The sequence below is a fragment of the Pelobates fuscus genome, chromosome 3 (assembly GCF_036172605.1).
Source record: "Pelobates fuscus isolate aPelFus1 chromosome 3, aPelFus1.pri, whole genome shotgun sequence".
Taxonomy (NCBI): domain Eukaryota; kingdom Metazoa; phylum Chordata; class Amphibia; order Anura; family Pelobatidae; genus Pelobates; species Pelobates fuscus.
In genome coordinates, this window is record NC_086319.1 from 159,705,781 (window position 1) to 159,724,020 (window position 18,240).

Consider the following 18,240-nt stretch of genomic DNA (forward strand, 5'->3'; position numbering starts at 1 on the left):
GAAGAAGCCTCCTCCTCATACAAATAATACAAACAGCCCACACACAAACAAACACACAGTCCTCACAAACACAACACCACTGACAATCCACATATATGCACACAACTAAACAAGCAGCCCAACACATACACAAACCACCAAACACACTTTGTGACAAATCGACACAATATCATACACAATACAACAAGCTACTCATGAACATATACAAAATAATAGCCTACATATGCACAAATACAAAGCAACTGCAGCACCCATAGCACAATAAGGCAACATACACACCCTAATTTAAAAAAATAAAATTAAAAAAAAGGCACGACAAGGGACTTCAAGATCTTGTTCTGGCACAGTACTATGAAGAGGTTGCCCACCCCTGTACTAGTGTAGAGAAGAGAATATTTACTTGCACTATTTTGTGCAAATGTGTGCTCTTATAAGTGACTAGAGTAAGGGACACGGGACCTCCCTGTGCCATAATCTAATCAAAGAGCGTGAAATATGAAATGTTACAGTGCTTGGAATGTTCCTTTAAGATATGAAATGGTGCTTTTTGGGTGATTTTTAGGCGTTTAGAAATGGCTGAGTATTTAAGTATTTGCCTTACATGACATCACCCATTTCAGTAACAACATCAAGGAACACATTGTCTGTGAACAGCAGGGCTAGTGTATACTGGGGTCTGGCACAAGCAGGCACTTGAGCTGAGTGGGTAGCATTAAAAGAGCAAGTTTTGCAACAAAGGAGCCTTGACAGAGTAGTAGGGAGGGAAACTTGTGTAAGCTTAGACCAGATGTAAGATGTCATTGTGCATGTGTTTGAGAAAGGTTTCCTGGACTATCCCAAGCTAGTTCTGGCTTGGAACACATCTGGAAAAGGATGTGTGAGTCTCCCCCACATAGGAACCCAGGGGACCAGTGTGTTCCAGAGTAAACTACACAACACCCCTGTTTACAAGGCATGCTTTATAACAGAATACATCCATCCCTTTATCCTTTGCAGGGGGTAGGTTGGTAAACTAACAGTATGCAACTTTTTTTTTTTTTTTTTTTTAAAGACCTGGAAGCAGGATTTTTAACTCTTCTGTTAATTTAAAGTAGAGTTAAAGGGACACTTTAGGCTGGAGTTAATCATATGCAAAATAAAAAAAATAAAAAAAAATAAAGACAGTGCCTCAAATCTCACAAGTCCTAGTCTAGTCATGTTTTGTGTGTATTCCATGAGCCTCAATCTATCAGAACTCTTTCACAAGCTAACAGCTAACTGTCCATAGGCATAAAACGCAGTGCATGGGAGAGACTGGATAGGATGTTCACAGCCACAGAGAGGGCATGAATTTCTCCTGTGATGTTTCATAAACGGCAAGCAAATTTATGTTAAATAAATAAACTAAACCCTATCATCTGCAAGCAAGAAAAACTCTCCCATCATCCCTCATTAGTTAAAGTTATCCACCTGTTAGAGAGTTGCAGATTGTCAAACTCTAACTCCACAAACTGGTAAGAATCATCCGCTTATGAGGCTAATGCTGAATAGCTTCGTAGGAAATGCTTTGCCTGGGGGCCACGTACTGACTACCTGTTTCTGGCTTTTTACCATGCTAAACTACAACCATGTAAAAATAAAAAAGTAAAACACAGATAAACGTTAATCTCTGTATTTTGGTGTGCTCTGATTCTCATTGGAACTGACCCAGCCAATCAGAATTGTAAGTAAAATTAATGACGAGCCAATAGTTTACTCATATGAAGAAAAATGCCATGATACAATATTGAAGATATAAGCAATGGGCTGAACTGAAAAACGTTGTTTTCCTTGCAAACTATCTGATTATTTGCTTGTTGATTGTGTGCTTCATGAGGCCAGAGTCTAAAGTTCTATGTATGTTATTTAATTAGGAGTATCAGAGGGCAGTGATAGCAATATTTAGAGGACAGTCTTGCCAAATGTTCCAGAATATCTATACTAAGTTATGTATATTCTGTGACTGGCATCTTGTAGGAGATAAAAGCAAGCATATTTAAATGAACATTATAGCATTAGGAATAAAGACACGTATTGTCCCTCTACCCGTTTAAGAGTCCTGCCCACGTGAAGGTTTAAAAGTTGAGTTTTGAGAACCCACCCACCTCTTTGCATGCCCCAAGAGCTTCCCAAATAAGGGGATCGGCTGATCCAGAAACTCGTTAAGGACAGTGGACTATGTTGCCTAACTCTGAATCCTCCATGGTATTGATGGCCACTATTTTACCCTGATAGTATACCATACCGCAATGTTTAAACTGCACTCCAGCGGTCACTCTACCTAGTAAGGTATAATCATGTGACCTTATGTCTCCCACTACCTACACCCACCTCACATCCTCAAAGCATGTTGTTAACCCTGTGTTCACTTAAGCATTCATATGTCTAGATAACTCACACCGTAAGTGAACTCTATATATATATATATATATATATATATATATATATATATATATATATATATATATATAATCAGACATACATGAATAGCCTGCAACACAACTACTTACTTAGAGATGTGTGTGATAGCATTATACCTCTGTTTAAGATACCAGTTACATGCCTTAACCTAATATGCATACACCTTTATGCTGTCAGTTAGAACAGTTAAAGTTTAATCTATTGTCTCATTACTGAATACTGACATGTGTTTACCGTGTCATCTCTTTGCTACATGCCTAAATCTATGTCTAGCTTGTTTTAATACAATTACTAAAATGTGCAGAATCCAAGTGCCAAATCGAATGCTGATTGCCTGTTCAATACGTGCTGTTGTGGCACATTACATATGCCTGTATCTTTCTTGCACAGTAAAAATAAAGAATTTAAAAAAATAAAAAAAGTTGAGTTTTGCTTCTCCCTGGCTGAGATAATGAAGATTGATTATCTCAGACAATGCAATGTTTCCTCATCGGGAAGCATTGGAAGACTAGTGAACATGCGCAACAAATCACCAAGCTGCCTCTATCAAATGCTCTCTAGGAGCAACATTTAATTGTGAACCGAGTCTGACTCCGTTATCACTGAGGAAGTGCATCTTTTGTCTGTCAGAACGACAGCCACTAGAGGTGTGTTTAACCCTGCAAGGTATGTACTGATAAAGTGTACACCTCCATGAACATGATGTTGTTTTTCACATTGTTTAAAAATAATGGTCACTGTAATTAAAATCTTCATCCAAAATATAATCTGGAAACATGTCCTGTGTCCACTCATTAACAACAGGGTATTTTATGGCTAAAAAAATCTAGATCATGGTTAACTGTTGTAGATTGACAAAAAGTGGGTCTCCACAGGCACCCAAAGTTGTACATCTGATGCCACCAAGATACACTTGAGTTTCACTTTCACATTACCTGTCTAAATTTGGACAGTAACAAAGGGCTGCAAGGGCTGAGCTAAGACTCACAACCTGTAATTCCCATCCAAAATTTCTACAGATATTATTTCAGTGACTCTAGACCCTAGAGCAGGCATAGGCAACTTTAGGCACTCCAGATGTTTTGGACTACACCTCCCATGATGTTTTGCCAGCATTACGGGTGTAAGAGTATTATGGGGTAGGAGGGGAGGGGGGGGGGTGTCCACAACATCTGGGGTGCCAAAGGTTGCCTATCCATGCCCTAGAGCATGGGTGCCCAAATCACCCAAAAACTGTTTGAAATAAGTAAAAACCTAACAAAGAGGGACTGCACCTTTGTACTAAAATAACATCAATATGCTTGTAGTGATTATAGTAGTTATAGGCATTATAGGAGATCAATGTCTGAATATATTTCAGTATAGTTCAACAGTGGACAAAATGCATATAAAATGCTATAGCTCCAAGAACTAGTTATGAACAAATATTGCGATGGAGCTCTATAATATACATATAGCTGCAGTTAGCATGTGCATGTTAATATACACTGTTTTATTATAATTTGTTTTTGTTTGTTTCATTATAATTGTAAAGCTACACTCACCAAATGTTACCATTTTATTCATTCTTGAAAAGCTCTGCGATCCCCTCATATACATTGCATATGCAGTGAACCAGGCTTATGTGCTCATAAACTCAAACTGAAACACAATTGACATTGCTGATTTTTATTACCTTAGCACAACGTGATACACCGTTACACATTATTATACGGTTTATAGTTGTAGAGCTCAGTGATATACTAACACACTGCCTACTTTGCATTGTGGCTCTTTAACATATTTATATATACTACAAAAAGTGAGTGCTCGTGTAAAAATGGAAACTAGTGTGGGAAAAGGGGGCAGTTAAATTCATGTCTCAAAGAGAAAAACTACGGGGACAAGCATTGCTTAACCTGTCTACTGGAATTTATAAATAAGAAATAATATATTTGTAATCAGGTCAAATCATGTTTCATACAGGTAAAGACATTCCATTCCAAAGTTTAGTTCAGCTAGTATTTGTTTTAATAAAGCCTCTGTTTACATAGATCTTGGAGAAAAATGTATTCACTAAACGACAAATACTTAATATTAACTATTCCCCATGGAAATCTACAGGAGTCCAGGGATTGGCCAAGATATCTCAACAAATTCCTGGTTGTGTTTAGATTTGATGAGGGAAATCAGATCTCTGTGAGAAAATATAAATGAGAGACAGTGCAGTTTTATTTATATTTGAAATATTATTATTCTGCACTAAGTATATAATACATAAAATACATCTATCATCTAACGTATTCCTTGACTCAGTAAAAAGGAAAATCAAAACAAAAACAAGCCACTTACTACCCCTTTAATATTTCAGATGAGCTCTCACCATAGCAAGTTACAGATCAATTTTTAACACATTCCAGTGAAAATTTGGAGAGAGAATGCGGTTATTGGAATCGGTCTTGATCCATGGGAAAAGTGAAGAAAAATCGTTCCAGCCTGTGAGTCAGATGGAAAGATTCCTACAGTGTTAGTTGGGCCAGATGCTAAGGGATTAAAATGCTGAGGAAAAATTAACTCTTCATTAAATGTGTATGTGTATTTTTTTGGCTTGATCTAAATACAGAGAAGCAGCATGTTGGAAGCTTTATTTCAATAAATGGAGATATCCCCCACCCCACCCCCAGTCTGCGGCTGTGAAGTCAACTAAGGTGAGAGCAGACAGAGGAATGTTCAGAACCATTGCTAGAATTCCAAGCACAATGAAGAAAGGAACGCTTTAAAGAGACCCTCAGGTAACCAAAGTCTGTGGGACCCTCCCCCTCCCCTACCAGTTTAACCACTAACCAACCTAGATGTGCTGGGTTTTATGGCAACAGAACAAGTTCCATAAATCTTAACAGGGCAACGCAATCAACAAAAGTCCTCTATCCTGTCAGTTAATGTCTTCACTGCAACACTGAACACATGAGTCAATGTGAAACTGTTAGATCCAAAAACTATTGGATGTTCAAGAGGGACACCATCGTTAGAAATTAAATCATATTTTAATTTTTGATTTGTACATCAGGATTGATTAACAGATTGCTTGTTATTTAGTTAATCTAGCGATAAAGCAGGCAATGTTTTGGTTTTAGAATGTACTTTTTGAACTGGTTTCCTATATACACATCTGTGCTTAACTTGAGTCCATGGTACTGATCAGACCCATGAACTTGAGCCCCATAATGAAGAGTGGTAAACCTTTAATCATAATTTTTATTTGATTTATATGACATAGGTCTATAGGCATTGAAATCTAAAAGTTGTTCAGTTACTAGTACAGACTATGGTGATCTTCCTGACCATCACCTCAGCATAGTTTGAAGATCTTTTTTCTAAATGAACATACTACAAATAATTGAGATCTGTGTGTCTCTAATCTAAGTATCAAGTATTACTGTGAATTTGACCAATTTTTGACAGTGGGAAATGTACTCCAGTGTGCAATAATTTTATCATAGAAACATAGAATGTGACGGCAGATAAGAACCATTCGGCCCATCTAGTCTGCCCAGTTTTCTAAATACTTTCATTAGTCCCTGGCCTTATCTTATAGTTAGGATAGCCTTATGCCTATCCCACGCATGCTTAAACTCCTTTACTGTGTTAACCTCTACCACTTCAGCTGGAAGGCTATTCCATGCATCCACTACCCTCTCAGTAAAGTAATACTTCCTGATATTATTTTTAAACCTTTGCCCCTCTAATTTAAGACTATGTCCTCTTGTTGTGGTAGTTTTTCTTCTTTTAAATATAGTCTCCTCCTTTACTGTGTTGATTCCCTTTATGTATTTAAATGTTTCTATCATATCCCCCCTGTCTCGTCTTTCCTCCAAGCTATACATGTTAAGATCCTTTAACCTTTCCTGGTAAGTTTTATCCTGCAATCCATGAACCAGTTTAGTAGCCCTTCTTTGAACTCTCTCTAAGGTATCAATATCCTTCTGAAGATAGGGTATCCAGTACTGTGTACAGTACTCCAAGTGAGGTCTCACCAGTGTTCTGTACAATGGCATGAGCACGTCCCTCTTTCTACTGCTAATACCTCTCCCTATACAACCAAGCATTCTGCTAGCATTTCCTGCTGCTCTTTTACATTGTCTGCCTACCTTTAAGTCATCAGAAATAATCACCCCTAAATCCCTTTCCCTAGATGTTGAGGTTAGGACTCTATCAAATATTCTGTACTCTGCCCTTGGGTTTTTACGTCCAAGATGCATTATCTTGCACTTATCCACATTAAATGTCAGTTGCCACAACTCTGACCATTTTTCTAGTTTACCTAAATCATTTTCCATTTGGCTTATCCCTCCTGGAACATCAACCCTGTTACATATCTTAGTATCATCCGCAAAAAGACACACCTTACCATCAAGACCTTCTGCAATATCACTAATAAAAATATTAAAGAGAATGGGTCCAAGTACAGATCCCTGAGGTACCCCACTGGTGACAAGCCCAAGCTTCGAATATACTCCATTGACTACAACTCTCTGTTGCCTGTCACTCAGCCACTGCCTTACCCATTCAACAATATTGGAATCCAAACTCATTGGAATCCAAAATCCAAACTCATTGTAGTTTATTGATAAGCCTTCTATGTGCAACAGTGTCAAAAGCCTTACTGAAATCTAGGTAAGCAATGTCTACTGCACCACCCTGATCTATAATTTTAGTTACCCAATCAAAAAAATCAATAAGATTAGTTTGGCATGATCTCCCTGAAGTAAACCCATGTTGTCTCTGATCTTGAAATCCATTATCAAATAAACAAAAACACGAAAGAGACCCATCTCTCTGAATCAGCAACCCGACACTTGTCAAAGTCAAGCTATTTTCTGCAGCAATGCTGATAGTATTATTGTCCTAGCAGTATAACTCCATAGTCTAACAATGCAGCATTCACATATTCCTTCATCCTCACACCCCCTGACCTATCCATGGAGTTAAACAAAGTCCCTGATCAGAGATGTATGAAGCTGGCTGCTATTAGAAGACAGGGATTATAACTGGCACCATCTCTGCAGGCCTATTAAAACCATAAGTAGCAGGTTACATCAATGTAAAGCAATATTTAGAAATAGTAGTAAAGTCTCATAGTAGAAACACCCTTTATTTCGGGCACTCTTGTTAAAAATAAAGGTCGTCTGGAATACCGGAATATAGCTCTTTTACAACAGCGAGAAAATCTTAACTTCATGCTGTAATTAAAAGCAAACAGAAGAAAACTCTGTTATTGATTTTTAGGATGCCTGTGAGGGAAAACCCCCACTTTTAAGTAATTCTAGGAATGTAAATATAAGATTAAATAAAACAGTGTAAGTGAACACTGGCACACTAAAAATCTGTCTACAGAGAAGAGTGTTCAAAGCTTCAAGATGATAGTATCATTATCATGGTCTCTGATCAGAAATTAACTTTGTAAAATATTGCACTTACAAAAGATGCTGTGTCAGTAGGACACAATTAAAGGAGCACTATAGTGCCAGGAAAACAAACTCGTTTTCCTGGCACTATAGGGTCATTAAGTCCCCCCCAACCTAAGGTCATTAGGTCCCCCAATTCCCTTCAGCCACTTACCTTTCTCCAGCGCCGGGCTCCCTCTCTCCACCCCCTGCCGATGTCAGATCAGAATGTACATGCGCGGCAAGAGCCGCGGGCACATTCAAACAGCCCATATGAAAGCATTACTCAATACTTTCCTTTGGACTTCCAGCGTCTTCTCACTGCGATTTTCACGGTGAGAATCGTGGAATTGCCTCTAGCGGCTGTCAGTGAGACAGCCACTAAAGGCTTTCTCTGAAACAGCTATGTTTTCAGCTGCAGGGTTAAAACTAGAGGGACCTGGCACCCAGACCACTTCATTGAGCTGAAGTGGTCTGGGTGTCTATAGTGGTCCTTTAATGCCAACTGAGGGACATTGTGGTATTGAGTGAACTACTTCTGTTCTGTTTGCAGAGTTAAAGGGGCACTCTGAATCCCTAAACTACTTTAACATGTGCCCCTTGTCCTCATTCATGAAAGTGCCAATTTCAAGAAAAAAAACAAGAGGGTTTCCTGGTTCATTATGCTTGATTGTTCAAGAGGAATTGAAGAGCTGCCATAGTGTAACATTAGTCAAGAGAAGCTTTTTACTCGGTATTGCCACTATTAGCCACTTTGTCATATTTGCAGCATACAGGAAAGGGAGACGGTCGTCAATGACAGCAGCGAGAGTGTACTTGTCCGTGGATGAAAAGGTAAGTAATATTTGTTTTTATTGTGGAGGAGAGACCAGGTACTGTAAAACTGAATATTGCTTTATTTGTTTTAGGGGGTGTCTGTCAGGATTATAATTGATGCAGCACACAGAACAGTATCACACCTAGGACTAAGGATAACATTTAACCGGACCTTATAATGGCTGGACTTAACATACCGGAGAATAGTCAAAATTCTTGCCGAGGTCAGGGACAAAGAGAACGTGACACAATGATGAGGAAAGCCAGAAGTCAAGAATACCAGAAATCAGGGAAGTCAAAACAAAGCCAAAGTCAAATACCAGAAAAAAAAAACACGATCAGGAACACACTCTCGGATAACCAGCTAGAGGAAACCACGACAGGGCACGGACCAAAAGGTAATTCAAGTTTAAATAACCCTCCTGAGGCTGTAATTGGTTGTCTCTGGCCTCTGACCCCAAAACGTGCGTGTGCGTCTATGACGTGACGTCGCATGCACGTTTGCGCAAATTTTGATATGGGCGAAGGCGAGTCTCCAATTAAAACCGTACTCGCTGGGGACCGGAATAGAAGGAGGTCGGGCAGCGGTTTGCCGCGACCAAGGTAAGTATGTAATATTTCTGTTGGCGTGGCCGCTTAGTTTATGTGCGGTCACGCCGGCAGAAGAACGGGGACAGTGTCCCTTTAAACAACTTCTCACCTGTTTGCATCTCTATTTCTTATGACTGCCCTACAGCAACAATTCTGAACAAATAAACAAAAATTGCTAATTTTGTGTATGCCCTCAACAGAAAAATAACTTTAATAAAACACATAATCACTAACTTTTGGCATGCTGTAAGTAATGAAAATATAATATTGCTTCTTTTTAGAATACTGCATAAAACTAAATTTGCATTACATATTTTCATTTATATTGAGAAATGCTTTCCTATGGACTGATTGAATGCGCACGTGGCTCTTGCCGCGCATGCGCATTCGGCAAATGACATCAGAAGAGGGAGGAGAGTCCCCAGCGCCGAGGGAGCCTGGCGCTGGAGAAAGGTAAGTGTTTAACCCCTTCCCCCCCCTAGAGCCCGGCAGGAGGGGGCCATAATGGTGGGGGGGGGACCTATTAACACTATAGGGCCAGGAAAACGAGTTTGTTTTCCTGGCCCTATAGTGGTCTTTTAAGAAAGAATAGACTTAACATGTAACACTAAAATTTAAAAACCATCAATGTTACTATGGTATATGGCAATAAACATTTTCATTTTAGCACAATGTTGTATAGTAGTATCTTCTTGTATAAATGAGCATTACATTCGCCAGCAAAAACATTTTTCAGTGTCCTGGTTTCAAAAATTTAGGATTTGCGTAAATATGGTATATAACACATTTTCCCCTTGTGATTACAGTTCTGCAGAAACATTGCCTTTAGGTAAGATGTCTTACAGTAACCTCTTTGCAGTACTTCCAATTAGCATGCAACTTATGTGCAGCCGTAAATATGAAGTGAACTCACATACATGCAGCCCATTTAATTAGGGAAACTAGTAAAAGACACAAATTACCAGTAACTGTGATTTTAATAGAGCCCTGTAGAATGTATTTTCCATAGGCACCCAGCACCTTCATTAAAGAATAGCGATATAAATGCTGTGACAGGCCTGTTGCAATAAATATGATTTCCCCAACAGTATCATATAATGAATGTTTATCAGAGCCTCGTATTGTTTGGCAGGGCCTTAATCTAAAGTTAATGGAAAACATTTGCCGGGTAATTACAGTGATTCCTAGAAAGAGTGATATGCAAATAGATATTCACTGGAAACAACTTAATTCTAAACAAGTGGAGGCATTTAAATGGTAATATTAATTTTCAACATTTTGATGGCGGTTTCGTTGACTACTTGGCATGCCAGATCATTGTACTAATTATCTAAAAAATAAGGTATTTCAATTATTCTGATTATTATTTAGGTAGGATGAGTAATTAAGCATTAGTGCTTAATGTACAAACGGAAGTACCTGCACTCGTATAAAACATATTCACCAGCATAAATAACAATATTTCATCATTTTCAAACAAACAATCTTAGGTCACCGTATTACTGACAGGAAATCATTAGAAATATAGGAGTCAAACAAAAAATATATATATATTTCTTTCTTGCTATTCCTGCATGCTTCACGGGTTAATCTGGGAGATTATCTACTTTAGATTGTAAACTCATTTGAGCAGGGTCCTAATTACGGTACCTCTTGTTCTTGTGAGTCAAATTTATGCATTGAACTTATGTGTATGTCTTGCGGGCCCTTTGTACCACACTACGGAATATGGTGATACTTTATAAATAATAATTTCATATTATCAACTAGAACTCAGTCAGGCTTATCAACAACAAAAAACCTCTCATAAGCACAAACAATATTTGTTCATAAGCATGTATTTCCTTTACAAGGAATTGTTGGAACACTTGCTGAAATGCTGAAGTGTCTACAGTATCATATTTGTGGCAGTTAATAAAATTACTGATCTTTTAGAAATCGCCAATTTTAGAATTAGGGACAGAAACACCGCTAACTGACAACCAGGTTGTTTTTCTTTTGCTTCTGTCCACATAAAAGCCACAACCGCATTCATGAGTGCGCTCATGGCTCCAGCATAGAGGCTTCCCAATGAGAAGCCTCTGATTGGTGTATTCCCTGGCACAGACTGAAAGTTGGGGAAAGATGGGAGGGCTTGCAAAGGCTGCAGGCAACAGGTCTGTAGCTTTAAGAGAGATTTTTTTTTTTTTTTTTTTAATTCTTCTATTTGTTGTATTGCCTGTTTTTTTGAATATCATTATCAGCAGTGATGCTCACTTCAGCAAGCCAGCGTGTAGTTACAGGTTTCATTTGTTGCTCAGGAGATTAAAAAGTGCAGTGCTGGGTTCAGATTTAAAAGTGCAGTGGTGGGTTATTCTTGCAGAGGAAAGCCTGACGCACAGCATGATGATTTATTCCAGACATGCATTCCACCCTAGTGAATCCACCTTGTCTGCAACTGTAAATGGTATTCAAGAACAGGCACATACACAAGAAAAAGTAATTTAGGTCCCCAGGTGTACACACTTCCTTGGAATAATTGAGTGTATAATATACTACCAAATATGCAAACCTACAAATACTTACATATGTGTATAATTTACCATTTAGTCTCTGCCTTTCTTTGGTTAACCCCTTAAGGACCAAACTTCTGGAATAAAAGGGAATCATGACATGTCACAAATGTCATGTGTCCTTAAGGGGTTAAATGCATCACAGAGCTCCCCATAAATAATACTGACAGCAAAGTACATTTGATCCAGATTAAATCAGTAATTTGCATAAATAGAATACTATGTTCTTACTCTAAATTGCTTAATTACATAAATGGCTATCACTAGGTCATGAATTCGCTAATGCCATTTATAAATGTTGCTAGGTTGTTTTCATTTGATGTACTAGCATGCAGTCCTTTGCCACTCAGCACAGAATGTACCATGCTATGTTATCGAGTATCTATGAGTTTGAAAGGGCATTTTAAACTTGTGGGCTCCTCTTTTAAATGATACATTGTATTTGGAGTTATTCAGGATTTTAGGCTAAATTAGACGAGATGAAGAATTTCTCCAGTTTGTCTGATTTTTTTCTAACGTTTGCAACCCCCTGGTAATGTCTCCAAATTCTTTGTGTAGCAAGTAATCTTCTGTGAGTCACGTCTGTTATAGAATTCCAGCCACGCAAATATCTCTATTTGCACATACACTGTCAAGGAAATAGACAAAAGATACTACAGCAAGCAACACTGTCACTAAAAAGTATAGCAGGAATACCTGTATAAAAAAAAAAAAAAAGAAATACAAAAAACTGCACAGCAAGCTTCTAAGAGAAGAAATGTTTAAATATAGTCTTTTGCGGAGGAGTATAATTTTCTGTTTTGGTTTAAGGAAAGTGCCAGTCTGCATTAAATTATATGCCATTTGCTCTCTTGGTCTCCAGTTATCCCAGAACCTGAGTTCACAATTATTACCTCTCAAAAAAACAATGGGAGTCTCTTTCAAACTAGAAATTATAATATCTTACTCTACTTATCCCTAGTTAAATGAACATTACAGTTTGCTAAAGTGGTTATAGTGTTAGAAGAACTCTGGCGCTTCCCTATTGTAAGTAGTCAAACCATTTAAGAATAGTTTGCAATAGTCTGCAGGTTAACGCTGTCTGCCTCCAATAAAGCTGATGAAGAGAGGTGTAGTGGTTATGGTGTTTGGGGTATTCTTTAAGCATTTAAAAACTTGTAGACAAAGATCAGCGAGGGACACCTGGACTGATTGTCTTATTCATGCACAGACAATATCTGTAGCCTTTTTTAAAGAAGACTTCAGTCTTCATGCTCAATTATGAGCCTTGCATAGGTCATTGTGCAAGGAGCACCCTCTTTTTATAGCCTCTCACTCTATTAAAGTGACACTCCTTTTATGTTGCAAAGAATTGAATTGTCCAAGCTTTTCTGCAGTGCACACAGTTTATTACTACTGCAACCACTTGCAAAAATGACTGGTAGAGGTGGAGCATGTCCTGAATGTCTCCACTTCCTCAGAAGTCTTCACAGATAGAGCCTCTATGATGGAGAAAGTGGCATGAAGCTGGCTGATATCAGCTTGCATAGCGGTTTCATTTGAGTTTTCACAAAGTAAGCTGTTGAAGCTCTAAACTACATATCCCATAAACACATGATGAACAGTGGTCCATGGGACAAGCTCAGCTCTTCCAATGGAGATAAAGGGAATGCCTATCTTCTGCACACAGAAAGAAGAACGGAAGCTGGGATCTGGTGTGCTGGTGTATTGTGAAGTAAAGGGTGTAAACTCAGCCCTGGCAAGTAGAAATTCACCCCTAGTGAGTCCACCATGGATCCTTAAGACTTGCCTAGGACCTGACATTTTGAGACCTGCCATAAAGGAACACTACAATACAAAAACTATTTCTAATGCGTCAGTGTCATATTATCTTTTTATATTCAGAGTCCTCAGAATTATTATTATTATTTTTTTTTTTAAAAGCAGATTTACTCACCTTATTTCCTATGGCGCCAGCCTCTGTGCCGTCGAACCACCTTTGCTGATTAAGATCATCAATCCTAATGTAAGGAAGCATTGGACAAGCCAGTGCACATGTGTGGAAAATCACCTTGCAGCGCCAATCAGCATCTACTCGGAGAGATGCATTGATTTAATGCATCTATATGGGGAGCGTTTAGCGTCTCCAAGCAGAGCAAACCCAAAAAAGCTCCAAATGACAGCCACTATAGATGGCATTAGGCAGCAATGTAAACACTGCCTTTTACATTGGCAGTGTTTACACCACTAAATCTGCAGTGGCAGTCTCTATGGCCCAGAACCACTACAATAAGCTGTAGTGGTCTTGGTGCCTATAGTGTCCCTTTAATCACGCATGAGTGCCAGGGTTAAAAGATTTTCTGCTACCTTTTGGTCTTAAAGGGAAACTCCAGTGCCAGAAAAACGATCCGTTTTTCTGGCACTGGAGGGTGCCTCTCCCTCCCACCCACCCACCAATCCCCGGTTACTGAAGGGGTGAAAACCCCTTCAGTCACTTACCTGGGACAGCGGCGATGTCCCTCGCCGCTGTCTCCGCCTCCGCGACGCTCCTCCTAATGATTACGTCGGCCGGTGGGCGAGACTAATCTCGCTCACCGGCCGAGGAGACCTAATGCGCATGCGCGGAAATGCCGCGCATGCGCATTACGTCTCCCCATAGGAAAGCATTAAAAAATCATTTCAATGCTTTCCTATGGGGTTTTGAGCGACGCTGGAGGTCCTCACACAGCGTGAGGACGTCCAGCGACGCTCTAGCACAGGAAACCTGTGCTAGAACCCAGGAAGTGACCTCTAGTGGCTGTCTAATAGACAGCCACTAGAGGTGGAGTTAACCCTGCAATGTAAATATTGCAGTTTATGAAAAACTGCAATAATTACACTTGCAGGGTTAAGGGTAGTGGGAGTTGGCACCCAGAACACTCCAATGAGCAGAAGTGGTCTGGGTGCCTGGAGTGTCCCTTTAATAGACCTCAATTTAGCAGCAACAAAGGTATTTTTGTTTGTATGTTTTAATGTATTGTCTACATTGTGCAAATAAAATATGGGTACCGTATTTGCTGAAATTGCTACAGCTGTGTTACTTCACTTGACGTGGGCAAAACCCATAAATGACTTCAATGGGCTGCGTTCATGGTCGTCCACAGCATAGGGCAAGAAGAGACAAGTGCCCCCCTCCCCTTGGAATTTGCCTTTCCTTCGGTTTGAATTGAACCTGAGAGTGACAGTGTCTATATTTAACTTGGCTTTGATCATGTTTCTTTACTGTGGACACCTCTAGCTATGTACTATCTATTTATGAATAAAAGGTGCCGCATACAGAACTACTTGTCAAATTAACAAAGGTCACATTGTTGCAGTACAATTTGCTGAGAAGGTGGTTTGTTTTTAACATACAAGACAAACTGTTTATTTCCAGTGCTCCCATGAAAAACAATGGAAGGATCAGGATTGACTGACAATGTCTTTGCAAAACATGAAGATTTGTGTTTGCATGTTTTTAATACATTTTCCTTATAACATATTAAAAATAGAGTTACACTCCAACCAGGAATATCACTTGTACCAGTGTTTACAATTTAATATACAAGTCTATATTCCACAGTGCCATATACATTCAATAGAAAATCCTTGCACTCACTCAAAGTTCTTCAATTATTTATTTTCCCAGCTGCCAGACTAAGGCCATACAATACAATAACAGTGAAGAGAAGTGTGCACCCACAGATTGTAGTAACAATAAACTTTATCCCATCATTTCTGAAGTTGACATGTTTGTCCTGAGGGACTTGCTGAACCGGCTAATGTAATGGAAGTGACAGATCTGACCCACTGACAAGTACATACATGCAGACATATTATGGCATGTAAAGACATGCAAAGATACTCATTTGTATGACATCTGTATAGCCTCCATTCCTGCCTTCCCTGCCTAAGAGGCCTGCTCAAGATACATGTATCAAAGTTCGTATGTGTGTACATCCGATAAACATCTTAACAGATATGCTCAGCTAATGTCAGAATTAGACGCTGATCGCTAGACTTGGTAAAAAAAAAATAAGAGAAACCAAAAGGAAAAAAATAAAAACAAAGAAGAAAAAAATAGAAGCAATCTTGCTGTACAGAGTTAATTATTAAACCACAATTCTATGAATATACTTTGTAGGCATGCAACTCTTGCCTATCTTAGCAAACATAGGAGGAATAGTGGGTGCTCTCACAATGACATGGTTTTATTGTCATTTTTAGAGGTGATCGTGACCGCATCACTAGCTCGTCTTAAACCTCAAGTCAGAGAGTTGTTGTTCTAGTCTGTCCCTGCTGCTGTTTTCTAGGAATAGATTACAGTAAACCTCCTCTGTGAAAAAACAGAGGAAAAACAGTGACAAGATTCAGGACAGATCAAACAGGAACAGCAAACAAAGACACAAAACGACTCTCCAAACAATTTAAATTCACGGAAAAGGTCAAAGTTTCCACTCATGCAAGATATGTTGACCTTTAAGGTATATCCTATTTACAGAGCGCCTGCCTTCTTGCATTTGTTTGCCCATCTGTTTAATTCATCAACATAAAATGTTTGTTCTTTTTTTATTTCATTTTACCCTTGTGATGTTTCCTAACATGTCCCATGTTATATCTCTGTCCCTGCAATGCAATCCAATATCAGACAATCCATATCAGAATTGGATGTAGTGATAGTAAACATTTAAGGTTACACATCAACGTAGAGAGGATTTCATTTTACACGGTTGGAAAGTACCAAGATTCTGAAAGTATGGTTATAAGGTGATGCACAATCTTCAGAATTGTTGAAAAAGTCCCTATATAAAAATTGCATTTGAAATGCAATGGCACTGTATTGCATATGCGATCATAAGTGTGTCCATAAAGGTTAGGGTTACATTGCTGATCCCCCAAACTCTAAGCTTGTGGGGGATGTGAGTGCTTATTAATACAGCTATAACTAGGCTGAATTATTTTAAATGACGGGGCATTAAAGAGTCTCCGTAATAAAGCTCCCTTTTTAATGTAAAGATTGTAAATGTGAATCTAGAACCGTGGCCCTCCAACTCAAAAAAATAATAGGAAATAAAGCACAACATCTGCTAGAAGGCCAGAAATAGGTATTTGTGCACAAATCAGCACATTTGTGACATTTAAACATACACAAGTAATTCAGTCCCCCCCCCCCCCCCCCATACACAGCTGTGCTTAGTCTTGGCAACTATCCAGGTGTGCAGAGCCTTAACATCTGCATGATAGAAACCTTAAGGGAGCCAGCATCTATACAGATCCAAACCAATATAAATTGCTATAACGAAATACCCATATAGAACCTTGAATTAATGAGAATTTACAGTTGGGTATTAAATTATGAGTCAAACTACAATATCTATTTGAAATATGATTGCGTATCTGACACTATATTGAGTCGTCAAATATTTCAAATTAAACCGGGTTAACATCTGATAATTTAACCATTTTTAATGCTTCCAATCCACCTAAGAGACCGTAAGTTTGACGAAACTGCACAACAACCCATTTCAATAACCAGATGTTCATGACATCAAATGTCCCTCTACAAAATGGTACAATGACCAAGCCATGGACACTTTTAGCGAAGTAACGAGGCGTGTTTTTAATCTCACTTGAAATATTTTATATATATATATATTAAATAAAACAAATGAAATGTTTCTCACCGTATTATAGAGAGAGTCATTCTCCTGGACCTCTGACAGCTCGCTGAGCTTGCGGTCCCACTGCATCACCGGGTCCCCACTCTCCAATATCTCCATGCCAATGCAGTTAATATCGCTTTAAAGAATATAAATATCTATTTACTATAAAAATTAAATAATTAAGAATAATTTATGTAGAATCTACTGATTTTCTTTCTCAACAGCTGTCAGCCAACAGGCTATTAGTAATGTGTGTGATAGCTGGGTTTAAATGGGGTTTCTGTGGCCCCAAAGAGTGGATATTGGCTGATAATTCTATGTATTGGCTGTTTAGTGTGCTGGCAGTGATGCTCTCATGGATTATATAGCAATGGTCATGTAAGCTCTTGGGGCAGGCTCTCTCCTATGTATAAAGCTCAGTTAGGTCCTCCGGGAGGTCAGGGTAATAATACCAGATCTTGTCAACCTCAGGTACTCGCTCTCTTCAAAGTCCTCGTTCAGACTGACAGACAATCCCAGCCGTCACCGCCCTCCAGCAATCAAGCCCCGCCCCTTCGCCAGCGTCAACCAATCATCCTCAACAAGGGTTCGACCATCAGGGAAAGCAACCAGTCATCGAGAGTTCTTGGGCAAAACAGTTAAAGCATTGGAATGTGGGCGGGGTCAGCAGATGTGAAATTAATCCACTAGCCAATGAGAAAGGGAAAGGAGCAGTGACGAGTCAGTAGTAGGCGGGATTTGAGCTTGAATTGGCGTTTT

At 39.0% G+C, this 18,240-nt stretch overlaps 1 protein-coding gene across 1 annotated transcript in view; it reads right to left on the reverse strand.

Moving 5' to 3' along the window:
- The window catches only part of CREB3L2 (cAMP responsive element binding protein 3 like 2), a 46,595-nt gene extending 28,624 nt beyond the window's left edge, over positions 1 to 17,971 (reverse strand). The window contains exon 1 of the mRNA XM_063447575.1: positions 17,503 to 17,971. Within this exon, the coding sequence (XP_063303645.1) occupies positions 17,503 to 17,598 (96 nt within the window). The 5' untranslated portion in view covers positions 17,599 to 17,971. The remainder of the gene's footprint in view (positions 1 to 17,502) is intronic.
- Between the last annotated feature and the right edge of the window lie 269 nt (positions 17,972 to 18,240).